At 48.2% G+C, this 19,014-nt stretch overlaps 1 protein-coding gene across 7 annotated transcripts in view; it reads left to right on the top strand.

Annotated features, from left to right (window-relative positions):
- Positions 1 to 19,014, top strand: part of LOC144155795 (dual specificity calcium/calmodulin-dependent 3',5'-cyclic nucleotide phosphodiesterase 1A-like) — a 670,747-nt gene that overhangs the window by 469,083 nt on the left and 182,650 nt on the right. For 3 of the 7 annotated variants that reach the window (XM_077687459.1, XM_077687458.1, XM_077687453.1), the window contains exon 2: positions 12,737 to 12,973. The exons of 1 other annotated variant lie outside the window; for it this stretch is intronic. In XM_077687459.1, coding sequence (XP_077543585.1) covers positions 12,802 to 12,973 — 172 coding nt within the window. In that variant the 5' untranslated portion in view covers positions 12,737 to 12,801. Of the gene's footprint in view, positions 1 to 12,608; positions 12,974 to 19,014 lie in introns of those variants that run through there. 3 more of the 7 variants (XM_077687456.1, XM_077687455.1, XM_077687454.1) reach the window with 2 other exon arrangements.

Below are 19,014 nucleotides of genomic sequence, written 5' to 3'. Positions count from 1 at the left end.
CAGTACTCCCCTCCGGAACGAGTAGCAGTAGAAGTAATGTAGCGAGTTGAGCAGTCAGTACAAGTGCGCCTTCGAATAAAAGCAGATCTGAAAGAGACAAATCTGCAGCAGCTCCAAACGGCTTAGCCACTGAGCAGCTCCTGCGGTCACACTTGTCAAGTATTAACAATTTGCAGGTGTCGGACCTTTTAAACAAATTACGAAATGCAAAATGTTTGCACACATCGGGTGTGGGCTTTCGCTGTTGCGCAGTGGAGCACTCCTGCAGCCTGATTGCTCCAATAAAGTCGCAGCTAGGCAAAGGCAAAGTCGTTTTATACCCCCTGCAAGCTGCCGAGAATGACATTTCGTTTGGTCAGCTTGCAGTACGCTCGCGCTTCCAGCAGCAACAGACCATTGCTAGATTGGTGCTCATTCATTTCCCCTGTTGTGACATAGAGCGTGATAGTGTTCAATTGTCTGGAGGGGAAAGCGCGCAAGAGGGTACGAGGTTGATGGTACGTGAAAGAAAAAAAAGGCCTGAATTGCAGTGGCTGTGACAGGGTCGAACCGTGTCGGCATGAACCGGTAACCGTTATTTCTTTTTTTGGTTCTGGTCCGATTCGGGTTCAGCGTGCTCAAAAAAATAACGGTTCGGGTTCGGGTGCAGTCCCGGCAAAAATAGCGGTGGTTCAGTTCCGATTTTCGGCTCGGTTCGGTTCCGTTTTGACAGCCCGATATATATATATATATATATGTATATATATATATATATATATATATATATATATATATATATATATATATATATATATATATATATATATATATATATATATATATATATATATATATATATATATATATATATATATATATATATATATATATATATATATATATATATATATTTGTGACTATGTGTGAGTGTGTGTGCGTGTTGGCTGAGTAAATGTTAGCACAACATCGGGAACTAACTCATATCGAACTAAGTTGAAGTGCACTAGTGTTAAAGAGAGAGAGAGTCAAAGAGTTGGGTTTCTGCATTTTCCTGAAATTAAAGTTTTCCCCTTAGGCTACTTAGTTCATTACTCTGAGGGTGAAAGAGCGCAAGCAACGAGACAAGCGAAAACACAGGAGCGCTGTGTCGAGTCACTTCATCCGTCGCCTTGTTTGCTCTCTTTACCCTTTTAGCGAGGAAACCGAGTCTCATCTAAGTGGCTGGCTGTAGCGCTCGGTCACGCTGCCCCGTCACGCTGCCCCGCAGCACACAGAGATACACACTTTGTTTCTTTTGCAGTGAAGAAATAGCGCGACCTCCTGATTCCCCACTTTGTGCCGCACTTATGCGGGCTCTGTTCTTCTCCACTCCATGGGCGCGAAGATGTAGTTCAACTGACCCTCGCAATCTTTTTAATGCGTTTTGTGTTTAGAAGATTACACGTGAATATACAAACACTTTTTCCAATACCGAATAATATATGTCTAATTTAGTTGTGCAAACTGCTATATTGCGTATTTTAAACAATGTACGTGGCCGCATTATAGCAGACGGTGATTGCCAAAATTATTTCATCCCTTATAAGTGCTGTCATGCATACGCCATGGCATAGGCAAAAACCTGTGCCCTACTTTTATCTGTAAGAAAAATGAACGATTGAAATAATTCTTTTTAATTTTAGTTAACAGAATGGAAACCGAGAGACGGGTCTAGAAGTAGGGGAAGACCACTAACTCGATGGAGAGACGAAATACGAAAATTCGGAGGTGAAGAATGAACTGGGGCAGCGCGGGACAAAAGCAAATGGTGAGAGAGAGAGAGCAATCTTTAATGAGGTCTGGCGATGTTAGCTGGGCTAAAATGCCTAACTTGCTACGCCAGTAGACGACGTGATGAAGATGGTGGCGATGATGTTCAAGAGCTTGATGCGCACAGAGACGGCGAACTATTCACAGGGACTGGTCTAGTCCTGTAAGTTGCAGGTACTCTATCAGAGCTTTGCTAGCCCGCAAAGCACGTTTGGGACAAGCCCATGGTCCTAAAACGTCCTTTAGCTGCATGTCCACGGAAAGCGGCAGTCCCAAAGCCACTGCGATGGACAATCTTCGAGCACTGAATCGAGCGCATTCACAGAGCAGGTGCTGCAGGGTTTCTCGCACATCGCAGTGTGGGCAGAGTGGCGACGTAGCCTGTTTTATCTTAACGAGGAAGTTGCGCGTGTATGCGACATTCAACCGCATGCCATGTAGAATTGCTACTACCCGCTTGGAAAGTCCTGGTGGCATTTTAAATTTGCTGTTGGGATCGATGAATGATAGCGGCGCGTAATGACGTGATACATCATCCCAGGCTTCACGCTGCATGTTCCATGCCACGCTGCATGCAAGTACAGATGCATCTTTCCTGGAGAATGGTATAGCTATTGCCGATGCACGATGCTTATGCGCAACGGATGCAGCAATGTCCGCCTTCAGATTGCCAGTTATCCCACAATGGGCTGGAATCCACTGAACTGCAATGTGATGGTGCACTTGTAGAGCTTGAAGATGTAAAGCGTGTATGTCAGACACAAGCTGGTCTCTTGGAAAAGACGCTAGACATTGAAGGGCAGCCCTTGAGTCTGTAAAGATGGCCCGCTATCGTGCGGGTTGCTTGACGATATGAGCGAAAGCCACCCTCAGAGCTGCAAGTTCGGTAGCCGTAGTTGACCTTCTGTGACTGAGCATGGCACTGATGGTGGTACGTGATGACGGTATCTACACGCCGATAGTGGATGATGTTGATGACACTGACCCATCAGTGTACACATGAGTGTGGTCTCTGTATATCCGCGAAATGTAGTCCAGGGCGAAGAACTTTAGTGCGGGAGCCGGAATATGCTCCTTCCTCGTGATACCGGGTACAGTAGTCATGATCGGTATGGGCAGGAACATCCAGGGCGGGTGCTCAGGAGGAGCAGGCTCTTGATACACCTTCGGCAGAAATTCACGCACTTCTTTGGCCCAGCTTGTCGCTAGAGGATGGCCACGCTGTCTTGCCACAATCCGCAGACGCACACGAAGCAACTCCTGCGTGCTTACAGCCAGTGGTGAGAGCTGCCTGCATTCTGTCAGCGTTTCGACGGTAGAGGTTGTCTTTGGAACGCCTATGCAGACCCGCAGGATTTGTGCTTGCATGCTCTCTAGCGCTTTGACAGTTCCTTTTGATAGAGGAACCAAAGCAGGGATGCTGTAACTCATCAGGCCAACGCAAAGCGCTTTGTATACCCGTAGAAGAGAATTGACTGAACAACCGCCAGTGTTGGTGGAGAGCATGCGGAATATGCGGGCGAACGAGGTAATCTTGTCCTTGAGGTGGCGAACATGAGGCGACCAGGTGAGATTACTATCAAATGTCACTCCCAAGAACTTGTGGGTCGGGACGTATGGAATTGCGGTCCCTCCAACAGTGAGGCCGTAGCGCGTAAGGTCACGCTTTGTAAAGGCTATCGAAGCACATTTGTTCCTTGAAATAATTAATCCTCTAGTAGCCAGAAATGCTGCAATGGAGTCAATTGCTCGCTCGCCTATTGCGGCCAAAACACTCGCCTATTGCGGCCAGAACTCCACACACAGATGTCGTCGGCGTACAGAGAGATTTCTACCGACTGTGACACGCATTTCTCCAGGCCAACTATGGCAATGTTGAAGAGTGTAGGGCTCAGCATCCCACCCTGGGGAACACCTCCGGTCACGTGATGTAGCGATGAGTCGCCCATGTCGGTAGACATGTACACATACCTATCGAAAAGGTAGTCCGATAGCCATGCGTACATGCGGCCCCTGATGCCTAAAGACTTCAGCGCCGAGCGGATGGCTTCATGCTCGACGCAGTCATACGCTGACTTGATGTCGAGGAACACAACAACAGCACTGTTCCGCTGACACTTTGCCTCTCTTATGCTATTTGCAAGGGCGATGACGTTGTCGAGGCTGCTACGACCCTTGCGGAAACGAGACATCTGAGCAGGGTATATATCTCGGATGGTCAAATCCCAGTCCAAGCAGAGCAGCACCATCTTTTCCATCAGTTTCCCGACACAACTCAGGAGCGCTATGGGTCGGTAGGACTCGATGGCGGTGGGAACTTTACCTGGATTTAGGACTGGGACAAGGCAAGCGTGTTTCCACCTTGGCTCTAGACGACCAGTTTCCCACGAAAGATTGAAGGCATGCAGGAGGCAACGTTTTCCCTTTTCAACTAGATGCGAGAGGGTTGTGTAGGTGATGTCATCCGGGCCTGGGCAGCTGGATTTCTTGACAAAAGCCAGTGCAGCGAGCAACTCTACCATGGAGAATGGCTCGTCCATTGGGGACACCGGGCCTGAGCATGCTTCGTTGGGGGGAGAGTGTGGCGGAAAAAGAGCTGCTGGCGCTGCAGTAATTCTCCTACAGAAGGCTTCAGCGACTTGGAGGTCACTGGTGTTCGTGCTCAGTGAGATGGATTTCAACGGGTGCAGTTGAATCTGCGGGGTCCGCAAACTTCGGAGCAAGAGCCATATTCTGGAGAGCGGCTTCCGGGGGTCCAGCTTGGAGCAGAAGGATTCCCACTCCCGTTTTGCGAGCTTATTCATATGCCTCCGAATCGCCTTCTGGGCTCGTCTTGACGCACGGATATCTTCAGGCGCTTGTGTCCGGCGCGCTCGTCTTTCTGCTCTTCGACGCACCGCGCGAAGCCTCTCATACTCCGAGTCGGCGGCGGTGTATCTATGCGGAAGCCTCAGTACTTTGGTGCTTGACTTTCGAGCTCTTGACATCGTGTCCACGAAGGCTTCATATGAGCTCACCGAGTGCACGGCTTCCTCCACCACAGTTCTAAATGCCTCCCAGTCAGAGGAGCGAATCACACGCTGTGGACGAGAGCCCGAGAGACCGTCCACTGCAATGTAAGTGGGCGCATGATCGCTGCCATGCAGTTCGATGTCCACTGCCAAGCTCGTCCTAGGGAGGAGTTGTGACGAAACAATCGTGACGTCGAGGGCGCTTGACATCTTTCAGGTCGATAGGCAGGCCTTCGACCTGCAGTAGACCTACTTAGCTGTTGATGATGGTGATGATGGTGATGATTATGATGACGATGATGAAATTTCGAAACTTTGCTGGGCCGAACTAGCCAACAAATACAGTTTAACACTTCACCCCGAGTTGTCGGAGTGGTGCTGGCTACCACCCCCAAGCGCAGGAAACAATTACCTTAACATAAATACCCCAGAAAGTGGAGGGGAGCACAGCCCCGCCGGCAGCGTAGTGGTCATCGTACTACGCGCGTATTTTGTATGTCGTGGGTTCTGATCCCACCTGGCGGGTATGTTTTTCTGCACATTCTTTCTTTCAAAAAAAAAAAAAAAAAACTCTGCATCTGTTTTAATGACAGCAAATGATCTACCATATTTTCCCTTTTGCTTTCCTTGGCTTTTTTTACTGCCTACCCTTTTTTCTGTTTAATTTACCGAGCCCCTCATTTCCCACCTCAGATTCGCTGTATATATATATATATATATATATATATATATATATATATATATATATATATATATATATATATATATATATATATATATATATATATATCAAAGATGCAGTCCTTATTGCCAGTGCCAGTGCTATTCGGCTACTTGAAGGAGGTTTATAGCGCCGAATGGGGTGATTGTCATTTTTGTATGATACAGGAATAAAGAAACCAAAGTCGAGAAAAAATCCGCCGTGATCGGAAGCGAGAAACGAACCCACGACCTCCGCATAACGCGTGCGGTGCGCTACCAACTGCGCTATCCCGGCGGCGGATTTCCTCTCGACGTCACTACTAGCGCCGCCCCTCGAGAACCGCGGGAGACACCGAGCGTCTTTCGTTATCCCTGCGGCTCGCCACGTGAAACGGGGTCAAAGTCGGGATAAGCGAATGGCATTTGCGGGCTACTGGAAATATATGGGACGAAGGATTCCGTAAGAGCACGCATCAAAGATGCAGTCCTTAATGTCAGTGCTATTGGGCTACTTGAAGCTGTTTTATAGCGCCGAATGACGTGATTGTCATTTTTGTATGATACAGAAATAAAGAAATCAAAGTCGAGAAAAAATCCGCCGTGATCGGAAGTCGTGAAGTGTAGTGCTTAGTTGCTGCAGGAATACGCACAAAGTAAAAGTACGCTCTTCGGAGACTTAAAGGTCGGATGCCGACCTTTATCTTGATAAAGGTCGGCATCCGACCGAAACGTCGACAAATAAACAGTTTTGTTAATAGCTATACCCATTTTTTACTATATATATATATATATATATAGTATAAGTAAAGAGTCGGATACACAGCAAGAACAATAACAAACAATGTTTACTTACGTAGCGGCAACGGGACTTGCCTTCATCAGAGTAAAGTACGTAAGTAAACATTGTTTGTTATTGTTCTTGCTGTGTATCCGACTCTTTACTTATACTATTTCTGCGCGCTTTGTGAGTTTATCTTTTTCTATATATATATATATATATATATATATATATATATATATATATATATATATATATATATATATATATATATATATATATATATATATATATATATATATATATATAATTTTCATTCACGTAACATGAGGTGCGTATTTCTCTCTGCGCGCATCATAGCATAGCCCAGTTGTATATCTACAGCGGGTTAAGTCACAAAGACCAGTCATGTGCACACTAAAATAACCAAATTGCCGGTGGCCGAGTTTGTTGAAAAATATTCAAAAGATCCAATTCGTTCGTTGCGCTGCCCAGAATGATTCCAAGCCATGTCTTGTATGTTCCTGTTAGCGCAGCTCCTTCATTGAGTGGCGTTCTAACGACGTTTAGTGAGTTGACAGTCTTTGGCCACATTTCGCAACCGTGCGTGCCTCAGTTGGGTACTGGCGTGTCGATCTTTTATCAAGTTGCAGAGTGAACAGGTCGATTCTGGGCATTCAGGGTCTATTACTTTCGGGTAAAGAAAATTACTAGAGCTCCAGTAGTAATAATTGATTGTGACATTTAACGCCCCGACGCTTCATAGGCGATAAGTCCCGCCGTAGTGGAGGGCTCCGGATTAATTTTGAGCACCTGGGGATCTTTAGCGGGCGCTGAAATCTCGAACACAGGGGCAGTTTTGCTTTTCGCCTCCACCAGAAAAACGGCCGCCGCGGCCGGGAGTCGAACCCGCGTCCTCGTGCTCAGTAAACCAGTAGTAATGACAACAAAGTATGTACGGACTTTTAACTAGGCGATTTCTGAGATGTCGAAGTCATTCACGCTCGAAGAAATTAAGGCATTGATGCAGCTGCCTGCGGGTTTCTCGCCAGTGAACTTCCTTTCGTTTACGAGTGGGGCATGCCATCCACGTTTCGTCTTTCTTTTTCCTTCATAAGTGTTGTGTCTGACAGGATGCCCCCTCCCTCCAGAAGGGACGGCAAGTGAGGCGTTTCTTCCCGTGTATGTGTTCACACAGACACGTATGTCTGTGTCGATATACGAATAGACGACACCCTGGCGAGCGCGACTTGCTCGGTGCGTGAAAGCGCGACTTGCTCGGTGCGTGAACGCTGAGTTTGTTTGTTTTCCCTTTGACGCGCTGAGTTCCATCGACGCTTCCTGTTCAGCTCCGCTAGTTCCGCTGGGCGGCGAAGACATACTCCGAGTGACGCGTCGCTTGGACAATAACATCCTCGTCGGATCTGTGCTCCCTCTTCGCGTCGCCGGCGTAGGCCATTGCTTTTCATCCCCATTGCGTTCCCGCCGTTCACTGGAATGAGAGAACGCAGACTTTGTGCGCCCGCGTGACAGCCTCAAACACACGGCATTGTTCGCTGTATACGTAACGCGTCTCTTTGCGGCGCGTATTTCTCTTTCACTGCCACGACAGCCAGATAAGCCTTAAGCAGGCTTCCTCGCATGGCGCATTTTGTGGCTTTGTCCCCCTGGCTGCCCCCCCCCCCCCCCCACCTCCCCCCCTCCTTCCTTGCTTTCATTCCTACCGTTTCCTGCCACGCTGTGATGAACGCGCTCGATCATTTCGGTGTTGATCAGCGCGTCATTCCTTCTTTGCGGAAGAGAATCGTTTTTTCCCTTGCAGTGGCCTTTATGTGACGTCAGCCTATACTGGCTATTTTGTGACTTTCCTCTGTTTTTCTGGCTACGGGGTTTCTATGGCGAAAATAATTAGGCAGAAACAGCTTCGTTTTCTTTTTTTTTTCTTTTTTTTTGCACCACGGGATTCTTTCGTCTTTCTAACTGCTTCTTATGGCCTCCCGTTCTGTTTTCCGTGCGCACGCTATACTGCTCGATGGCATCAGACGGATCCGTTACTGCGTTATTGGAAGCTGTTTACTTCGAGAGAAGCGACGTAATCAAGCAGTGTTGCGTTCGCATAATGTTTACTGGCGCGCTCCTCGGCCTTGTATCCCGCGAAATGAAGCGCCGCCTGCGCATCAGGAACCTTCGAGTTCCTCCTTCGCCCTGCACACGCGCAGAACCAAAGATTTTTCAATGAAGGAAGCCTCCAGCGGAAATTTCTCGTTATTTCGCGTTCCCCAAAAATTCCGTCACATCGAGCGGCGCTCGTCGTGCCGCCGGCTTCAACTTCCGCAATATTTGGGTTTCGCCCACGCGTTCAGCGACATGAAACGAGCGCTCGGGGGGAGTACGTGGCTCCCCTTCTGTGTACGTTTCCGCGGGGTTACAAAACTGACACTGCCTCTCCCATAAGCGTAATTGGTCCGCGGTAACATGCGCTCCGAGCCCCCTCCACGTGCACGGGCATCAGGGGGAGGGGGCACATGATCCGGGCCGCACGGGTGAGTTGAACGACCGCTGGCCGGCGGCCAGGCGATCCGTGCAAGCGGCGTCCTATTTAAGCGAAATCACCTGTCAGGTCTCTGGTGTCACGTCTGTCCCGGACTCTGGTCACGTCGCCGCCGAACCTGTGCCGCTTAAGAGCGAAGCCGATTTGCAGCGGCGGGCGTCGACTCCGGACCCTGCGGCGCGTCCAGAACCGCGGCGGCCGAACTCTTAATTCTTGTCAGGTTTCGCTCCTATGACGCAGCTGCGGCGCACGTGGGGTCAGGAGAAATAAAGGGGAGACGGGCAAGCCCGGCGCATCTTTCCGCCGCCAGAGACCAAGTGACAGGGCAGAATAAACAGGCTTGTCAGAATCGCACCCGATATTACGCGGGAGGAATTCCAAGCATGGCTCTGGAGAAACGACTGCTGACGGGCTTTTTTCGCGGCGCTCCATGCCCATTCGGAGTGTTTCCAGTGGCGCACGTCTTGCTGCCTCCGTTTGCCATAGGCTCCCGCGACGATACGGAAAATGTGAAGTATTGTACATGCGCGTGCCGTTCCTTCAAGGAACCTTGTCCAATCATTGCGCCGTTTATTTTGTGACGTAATGCTACTGTTCCTGCCTAATGACTTGCGCGGCCACAATAATAACTATCTACCCCGTAAGCAAGAAACGCCCGTGTGTACGAGATTTCTGCGCACGTTACAGATCCCCGAGTGGTAAAAATTAATCCGGAGCCCTCCACTGCGGCACGCCTCATCGCCTGCGTTGCGTCGGCGCGTTAAACCCTACAATCAATCTATAATAGCACGGAACTTACCTGTTGACGACGCGGCCTAAATACGGGCTTCCTGAGGGGATTCCCCCCCTCCCTCCTCACGGGAGCACTCATTGTACGTCCCCGCGCACGCCTTGCACACTGTGCGCCCCACGGCAGCTACTGCCCCTTTGCTCGTCTTGACGGCAACAAAAGCCGACCCAACCCTCGTTTTCGCTGAGGAGAAGGAGGAGGCCGAGGGGACACGACAGGGGGCAATTGCTAACATGTGCATATGAGAGGAGGAATTTTGAACACAAGGGGAAATAGCCAGTTTATTTTGGGAGTGGGATTTTGAGACAGGCAAAACGCGTTCGGGTTGTTTCGTGGTCCACCCCGAGGAACAACCACGTGCTTCTTGGACTGGTGCAAGAATGTGCTGGCGTTACTAGGCTGATGCTCATTAGACGATTTTCCGTGGGAACTAGGCGTCAGCAGCTTCCTTGCTTATAAGGCGTCCGCCGAAAAGCTGTCATCGCGGCCCACCGGAAAAGAGGGCGGTGGCCGAGAGAAGCGAGCGCCCGTATGCAGCTCGAGTATTAGCGCGCAGCAACACCTGAAGTGTGGAAAACAGAAGGCTTGCCGTAATATGGGCTCGCCGACGATGATTGTACGGCGGAGCAGAAAAGAGAAGATACGTGGTTTCAACAGGCGCCGCGCCTGGGCTGTGGGTCTCGTTCTCCCCCGGTCTTTGCTCGCTGCTTTTGGGCGCCGCGGTTAATAAAACCGTTGCTGTTATAGAGGGCATGGATTGTGAATGCCGTTCCAAAACGCGCCCTCGAAGACGAAGTAGCGCTATCGCGTGTCATATCTTAAGACATAAACGCGTATGTCCTTTGCAACTTTACATATGGGCACCAACGTGAGTACAACGCATTGTGTAACACCTTAATGGCAGTAATCTCTTGTTTTGCGTAGTGCGAATGGCCTATGCTTTTAGCGGGTACGCTGTCTGCGGTGTTCTCGCGTTTGCCCTATAAATAACGAAGTTCGTTATGGGCCTGCATTTTTGTGGGTCTGTGTAGTACAGAAAATTCTACACAGTCGTGTTTTTCGTTGTCAATAAGGCCGTGACAGACAGAACTTGACGCAAAAAAAAAGAGCACACAGCTAACAGAGAGAATGAAAGATCTGCCCTCTGTGCTCCTTCCGCCTCCTGAGCTGGCAACACGCCGGAATATTTTAAGGAAAAGTTTGCCTTTTCGTTTTTTACTGTGTAATCACTTTTACCCCGCGTCCTTGGATTTCTCGCGAGAAGGATGACGCCTTCGCAACGGTGTCCCCGTTCGGTTGCTAAGGGGCCAGCTGACTGTCAGGGGGGCCAGGGGAGAGGGGTGCTGGACGCGGGCAGGCGCCGGCCTCACGTTGGGCTAACTGCGTACGCTTTAAGGTACGACGTCGCCAAATGGTTCCCGCAGCTTGGCGTTGATTGGCTCGTCGTTATGCTTAACGTTAGCGCTGTCAAACATAAAGCCTAAACGTACGCCTAAACGTACGCCTAACGAGCGCGATCGACCGGTCATCTTAGTCGCAGTGAACGAGAGAAGGAACGACACATAAGAGAAAAGGATGACCATGGCGCTTTCACACCCACATCTTAGGGCACAAATCAGGCTCGCCAAGAGTAGAAAATACGCTCAGAAGGGTACTAAACAATTTTGGGCAATCAACTCAGCCACTTCGGTCACTGAAGTAGTTCAATTAATCAATAAATTGCAGAAGCAGTTCGAGGGATGACCACAATAACTCTGTGCCATATTCTCTGAATCCTGCGTGCGTTTTCTGAAGCCTAGCAAAGCGTTACATGCCCAGTGAGTACGAGCGTACTCGCGGGGTGCATTGAAGAACGTTTTATGGGCAACAATGCATGCTGGTTGTGCACGATAGTTCGTGGTTGGCACAGGCACACCATGTGTCAATTTTTTTTTGTGCTTTTAGTTTAGACACCAGAGTTGTCTTCTGAGACACGAAATCGAACTTTTGCCTAGTTTAATATTTCTCTTTGTGTGCTTTAATGAAAACCGACTCACTTGGATGGTGGTCTCTCTCTTCCTTGTTTCTCCTCCCTATCTGCCTATCGTCCCCTTCCCCACCCCCCACACCAGCAGGCGTTCCGGTGTCCACCCGTAGGTGTGACAAAGTACGCCTGCTGGTGTTTTTTTCTTTCGAGTTTCAGTGTAATAAATTCATTCATTCATTCATTCATTCATTCATTCATTCATTCATTCATTCATTCATTCATTCATTCATTCATTCATGCTAGTATATTCACTCACGCCTGGAACTGTACTCTTCATTTTGCTTCTACTGCTTCCCTTGACAACAGGCCGGGGTAACAATGTGGGAAAATGGAGTTTCGTATTTTGTGGAATACTTTTACTCTAAATGACAGCACTCTGTCGCGCATTCTAATTTCGCTCCAAACTGTACCGCGTTATTAACGATCATTTTTGTCTGGGGGAAGGGTGGGTGGAATATGTGTCAAATGAAATGTGAACGCATTTAATAACGGATTCGTTGTCCCGGGCCCTGGGGCTCCCGGGGATTCCACTGCTTCCTGCATGCAGCCCACGCGAAATTCACGCCTCACAGGACGAACGTGGAATAGCAGTTGCGCCCTAGACAAACGGACAAACGCTCCGCTGCACAGGACCAAGGAAAAATATAACGGTTGAAACAAGCGCGTTGTTCTAGAAAGGGTCCGCCGGGGACTCAGATCAAAACAAACGCTGGGTGTGCTACTGTTTGCCGACAGTGGCGCCTTACGTTGTCAGTCAGTGTGTAGGTCCGTCGTGTTTGCATCTTTAAAGGTGCGCGGGGTGTCGCGAAGCGCGCCTCTCACCGTGCCTCAGGTACTAAACGGTTCGCGCAGCCGCGACCGACGGCGCAACGCCAGCACGCCAAACAGGCGGGGGCCTTGCGTGCGCGCGGCGCGTCGTGGTCGTGGTCGTGTGCGGTTGCGCAACGAGGGCAGCGGCGTATTAGGCGACGGCGTGGGCGGCGGGACGTAGCGCGGCGTGGTCGGCGTGGACAGAGCAGAGCGTCGCAGCCCCTTTGGGCGACGTGGGGGAGGCTCAAGTGTGCGGCCGGTGCGCTGTCGGCGCTCGCAGGAGAAGAGCGTGATGCGGCGGTCGGCCTGGGCGGGGGAGAGCCCGCGCGCTTAGGCCGGCCTACCATGCAGATAGACGGCCCGGGCGCCCCGGAAAGCTCTCTGCTCGCCCAGAATCGCATGGGAAAAGACGCCCTCCAGAAGTCCAACAGCGTGCCGCTCATGACCGGTAACAGCCGACGGCCCGAGGCCACCAAGAAGTGCGTGCTCCGACTCGATGGCTACTCCTACCTCATCGGTAAGTGCGACCAACCCAGCCCTCCTCGCTCCGCCGCCCAATTTGATGTGCGCGGCTACTCGCTGTGCACCGCGCAGTGAGTGAATAAACGACCTTCTGCTTTCCAGCTACAGGAGACTTCGCCGCCACGCGCCGTGTGTCTTCGCGCTCCGAGTTAACATTCGTGGACCTCTTACTCGCGTGCACACTGTCGCCGTGCGTTTTTTTGAAGGTCGTTGGTATATCAGACAGATGAATACACAAATGGGAGGCCGCCCTGTGTCCAGGTGGCAGAGATGTTGGTTGCTCAATAGATGTCTCTATCATCATGAAAACAACTTTGCAAGCTTTCCTTGCACTTTTTTGTGCGGACGCTGTCTGCCAAGTCTTGGCTAGAACAACCCAGTTTGCCTTCTTAGTTCGGTAAAACTTCAGCTGGATTAAAAGAGAACATCCCGAGTCATCGCATTTTTCAGAATGTTTTTCATAAGTATTTTTCAGAAACACGGAAGCAGGACCGTACAAATTTCTAATAGAGGGCATCAAACAGTCAGATTCAGCGGGCAAAGCACATTTCATTAGCGCTATCGAACGCGCTATAAAACCACGAGAATTCTCGTGCAGTGGCGCGAATGCATGGGTGAATCTATGAGTACAGGGCGAGTTCGTACAGGCGGGTTAGAATGACGTAGGTTCACTATATACTTGCCACTGAAGCCATAAAAGCAGAGCTCTTGAAGTGGGTGGAGAAGAATGGATGGTTGGAAGAACTCCAAAATGTATTTCGGCCAGGCCGGCGCTTAGAAGAAAACATTTTTTTTTTGTTCTTACCCATTGCATAAATATTTCAGTAGTTCAGGACAGACCACTGTGTCTCAGTTTCTATACATGAAGGTAGCTTATGGCAACGTAGACTAAGAATTTCTGTGGCACATTATGGAACAAGGGCGTATTGGTGCAGGCTTTTTACAGCTGCTCAAGTCAATATACGAAGATAACCACGCGCAAATGGAGTGGGAACGACGTAGGCGCACAGAGCACGTGTATATTTAAGAGGGTTAAAGCAGGTATCTCCTCTTTCGCGATTGTTGCTCACACTTTACGTTGAAAGAATAGCAAGATTATTGGAAGAGAGTAAAATTGACACTGACTTGTCTTACCAAGGCTTTAAACAGCTGGTGGAACAGCGGACTCCACGACTGGCGTACGCAGACGTAATGGAGTCACGAGCGAATGCTGCACAATACTTGCTGGACTGTACAGATATGTGGGTTACGGAAGTAATGTATGTGTGCCTATATTTTAGCGTACGAAAATCACAAGATTTAGTATTTAACGATGTAACTAATATCGCGTCAGTAATTATTCACTAGAAAACCGTAACATTTGCAAAGCAATACAAAGAGTCGGGCAGATGTTTGAACGAACAAAAATGCTACCCAAGTACCCGTGAGCGACATCTTAAAATGAAAAGGAGACGAAATGAGGCTATAATGAAACAGGGAGCGCTGTGGGCGCGTACAATAAACGTTAAGTAGTAGGAGAGATTTGGAAAAAGTAATGGGGTTGCCGCTCACATTATCAAATGTCGTGTTGCGCTTAAAATCAGAGGTCCTGTCCAAGCTCGATTGAAACAGAATGCAGTCGGCCGATTGGCACTTTAGGCGCTCATGGTAAGGCCGTGCAGGAGGATATTGGCTGGGCCTCATTATATGTAAGGAAAGTACGAAGTAAAACATGTGAGAGGCTTAGAAACGTGGAATAAGAAATCGGCAAGGAGGGTGTACAAGTTCATGTGTACTAAAAGCGTGTAGAGTCAGTAACAAAAGAGGACGAGAAAACTGATGACGAAATACAAAATTGGAGGTGCAAGTAGGTTGTCAAGACTAAAAAAATCTGAAAGAACAGAGACGGTTAAATGGGCGGAGAGGATGGAAGCAAAAAAAAAATCAATGCGGCCCGATAAAGCAGGTAAAAGAGGAATCAAGAAAGCAAATTTCTAGGATCCTGCAGAACAGAGTGTACTGCTTAATGAGGTCAGAGCTGGCTACGTTCTGAGAACCAGGGCCTTTATAAGGAAACATTCGTAACAGGACGAGACTTCTATGATGTGGCATAGATACTAGAATAATCGAATACATCGTAATGCAATGCCAGAATATCCATCCAGCACAGAATGGGGGCTCGCCCACCTTCCTAAAGCATTGAAGTGGAGATTAGCAAATACCGACTACAATCGTGGCAGGAAAAAAGCAGAGAGGGTGCAGGTGCACTCTTAGGGAAAATGGCGTCATATATTTTCTCTAAATGAAGGAACAAAGATGTTCCGTATATTTGCCCTCAAAAGGAGAATCGTTTCTCCTTTAGTCAAAGGAGAAACGTTTCTACCTTAAGCCAAAATAGCAACCAGTATGGAAGCGCACCGCATGATGGCATACGTTCTTGCTGTTGGTAAGGTCTGTGTCGTCACCGGCAGGCTTTGCACGTCTAAGTACCATCTAGAGGTCTCCAAAAATGCTGCGAAAAGCATGCTTGAAGACTGCAAGCAGCATGTTTAAATGCTACGCGGATGGCTGCGGGCATGGCTCGAGAGCATTTACTTAACCAGCCAATTGCACGTCGACAGTCAATTGTTCATTTGAGAACAATATTTGATTTAACATACTATATCCGCGCAATGGAAGGTCATTTACTGGTAAATAAAGATAGGGGGAAACTCAGCAACATCAGAAATGCTTTACAGAGCACGGGATTCGAAACAGGTAAGTGTGCAGCTTTTTTCGCACAAGCAGCGGATCAAGACCGACAACCTTGGGGAAAGGTGGATGCGAAAATGGCGTAGGCAGGCAGCGTAGGAGATTTCTAGGAGGGAGGGTTGGTAGTGCTAGTTCCGACAGTGCTTAAAGGGGGAGAATCCCCTTCTTGGATTCCCCTCGGCGTTTACTTTTCTATGCGAGATGTTACAAATGGCGAAACGCCGGATTCTGTTTTCATTACTTTCATTTTTGATTGTAACAGTAAACAATTATGGCTTGATTTTGACTGCTCTTTCCGCCACCATTTAAGGAAATGTGAGAGAGATTCCGTAAAAATTTTGTGCGAGCGATATTTTACAGCGAAGCTGTTTAGCAAATCGTAATTTTTCGTGTCCGCAGTTATAAATACCAATATATTGCTCAGCGCAAGCCTCAAACTTATAGCAACAAAGATGTAGTAAATGTTCGTTGTGGCAGTTAAGAAGAAGCAAATCGGCTTGCAATCGTGGACTTAAACCTTTGTGATGGTCGTGAAGGGTGTGTACAGCTTCCCTACATTCAAGTCTTACGCGTTAGTGTGAGCCTGCTTCATTTTTTGTGTGTGTTTTCCCCAGTGGCTAGTACAGGGATAGACACGTAAAGTGTAACAAACCTTATATTAATGTGGGCGTTGCAAAAAGAAGTGCGAAATCGAGGCTATATTTAAAATCGAATGATTGTTGTAGAACATCGTCGTCATCAACAGCCTACTAGGTCCACTGCAGCACCAACGCCTCTACCATCGACCTCCAACCGGTCATGTACTGCGCTGCTCGAGTCCATTCTGCGTCTCTGAATTTCCTTATTTTGTGCTTCGATAGAGTTATTCCCCTTCCCCTTTTTCCCGACCCCTCTCTGGGCATCCACTCTGTTACCATGCTGGTCCAACGGTTGTCATTAGTGTAATTACGTGGCCAGCCCAAGTTCATTTCTTTTTATCTATTTGAACTGTATCTGATATCCTCTAGTCGAGTTTGTTCTCTAATCCAGGAAGCTCGTTTCCTCTACATTAACTTTCATGTTCTTACGTTTCGCAATTGGTTCCTTTGTTTATTCTCTCTCGTTCCTTCGTTTTCCGCGTTAGTTTTGCAGTTTGTTTCCTACAAGCAACTCCTCCCACAGCTGCTGCTGATTCGGTCATCGCCTTTGTTAGGTTGTCATTTAGAATGTCTACACTATCCTCATTCTCCCCGGTTAAAAGTGCGAATTTGTTTTAAGGGTTATTTCAGAGTCCTGCGTCCTGGGTCTGACTTACTTCCATGGTGGGTTTCTTGCTTTTCACGAGTTTCCTATTTTCTCTTCTGAAATTCAGCCTAGCTTTGCACATACCCAACCATCCTATGATCGCTGCTCTGAATGTTGCCTAGCAACTCCACGTCCTGCACCATAGCTGGGTTATTCTCACTTAAAATGAAGTCAATTTCGTTTTTTGTTTTACCATTGGGAACTTTTCACGTCCATTCCCTATTCTTTGCCTATTCCCTATTTCAAGTGAGAAAGTTTGCAGGAGAGGAGCTTTAACGAAAGATTGAGCATATTTCCTGCCTTTGTGCAATTGATTAACTGTAGAGTTTAATGTTTCTGTTTCGAACCGATAATTCTACTTCAGGGTAAATTTTGCTCCCTTGGCTTTTTTTCTTTTTTTTTTCAAATTTGGAGCTCGGATTGCGCGCCTGTATTTTATACATGGGCTTTTTTGTTTTTCGCCTCCATCAATACACAAATCTTGTGAGGAGAGTTGCACTGCACCGGTCCCAACTGTCGAGCTTAAATTTCCCGCCCAGTCCTAGATTTTATTCTTGGAATCTTTTTTTTCACCTCGATAACTGAGTTAGCGATATCAAAAGTAGTAGCGCGTTTATGCAGTAATTTAAGCACTGTGAATGCCTAGCACAAACTTCCAATTGCCTTAATTACTTTGAAAGAGTGTATTCAAAATTTTCACATCTCAAACTGAATTTTCCGATGTTTTGTAATATTCCTGTGCAGTTTATTTCCACGCAATTTTAAAATCCAGTCACAATTGATTTGATTCTCTCGCCAAGGCATGTATAGCAAAGAGGGGCATCACGCTCTTCCTCTTCACTTCCCTTCCTTTTTTACCTTGGTCGGGATCACGTACCTGTCATTCTTGTACACGTCTTGCAGTGATCTGCCGTGCCTGGATCAATTGGCAATTATTTCGTTTTCCATGCATAAAATGTGAGTTCAATTCTGACCGCTGAAACATAGTTTCTGGCTGTTACAATTATTTTCTTTTTTCTGGCGCTGCGGGTTGCTGACAAACAGGAAGACAGACTAAAATTCAGCATTTACATAGACCGAGAAAGGTGTTTCAAAAGTTAAGATGGTGTCAGTCTTTCTTTCCTTTTTTTGTGGGCTGTGTAGAGCAGTACTGGAGTGGCAGTTCGCTGGGGCTTGGAAGCATGGAGTTAGAATGGGGCTTGCAAGTTCACCAGCAGTGAATGATATCTGTGCGGATTTCTTTAGAACAAATGCGCCTATTATTCCATTGCGTATACAGGGGGGTCCGCGTTAAATGGAGCACAGGAGCGCGTCGAGCATGCTCTTGGGATCGTCTTTTGAAGTTGACGCGTCTGCGTGCAAAAAGCAGTTCGCCGTGCCTCGAAAATTGTCTTGTCGGCACGGATGCAAGCATTCGATTCGCGAGCACATTCGCTTTTGAGCGCCCTTAGGAGGCACTTGGCGTGCGTCGGCTCTGTGCTTTCGGGTTCCCTTTAACATTGGGGGAGCGTGTACCTCCTCAGCCGTACCTGCCCAGTCAGACAGATGTCTGTCGAATGTTTACATTCAGGCACAGCGGCTTGCACAGTGGGACAGCATGAGCTCGCAGGGAGCTAAACCGGCGTTGGTCAAGGTTAAATTACAATCGTTGTAACATCGCGATTAAGGAAACCTTCGAATAAATTAGCGCTATGAACTCCAGCAGCACTCTAAGAAACAACCGGAGGCCAGCCTCACTTAAATGCTTCAGAGCGACAAACAAATCAGCGTGACCAAATCTGAATTTGACGAATGACGAGGCCGAGCAGGCGATTAGAGCAAGAAATATAACCTGCGCGGCCGCAACAGCTATGTTGTGTGCGCGCAGATTCTATTAGAGCGAAAGCTTTACTGCGCTACCTCTTTCAAGGTCATTCATCACGTCGCATTGACCTTCAGCCAGCGGCGCACAAGCTGCGCCTTTCTTATCGCTTCGCTTGCTCGGAGCTTCGCCGGAGAAGGGGAAAAGACTGCTTCGCCTGC

The sequence above is a fragment of the Haemaphysalis longicornis genome, unplaced genomic scaffold (genome assembly GCF_048455015.1).
Source record: "Haemaphysalis longicornis isolate Haplotype H1 unplaced genomic scaffold, Haemaphysalis longicornis Haplotype H1 scaffold_1, whole genome shotgun sequence".
NCBI classification, from domain to species: Eukaryota; Metazoa; Arthropoda; class Arachnida; order Ixodida; family Ixodidae; genus Haemaphysalis; species Haemaphysalis longicornis.
The sequence above is the reverse complement of the archived record's forward strand: the minus strand, read 5'-3'. Positions and strand labels throughout refer to the sequence as shown.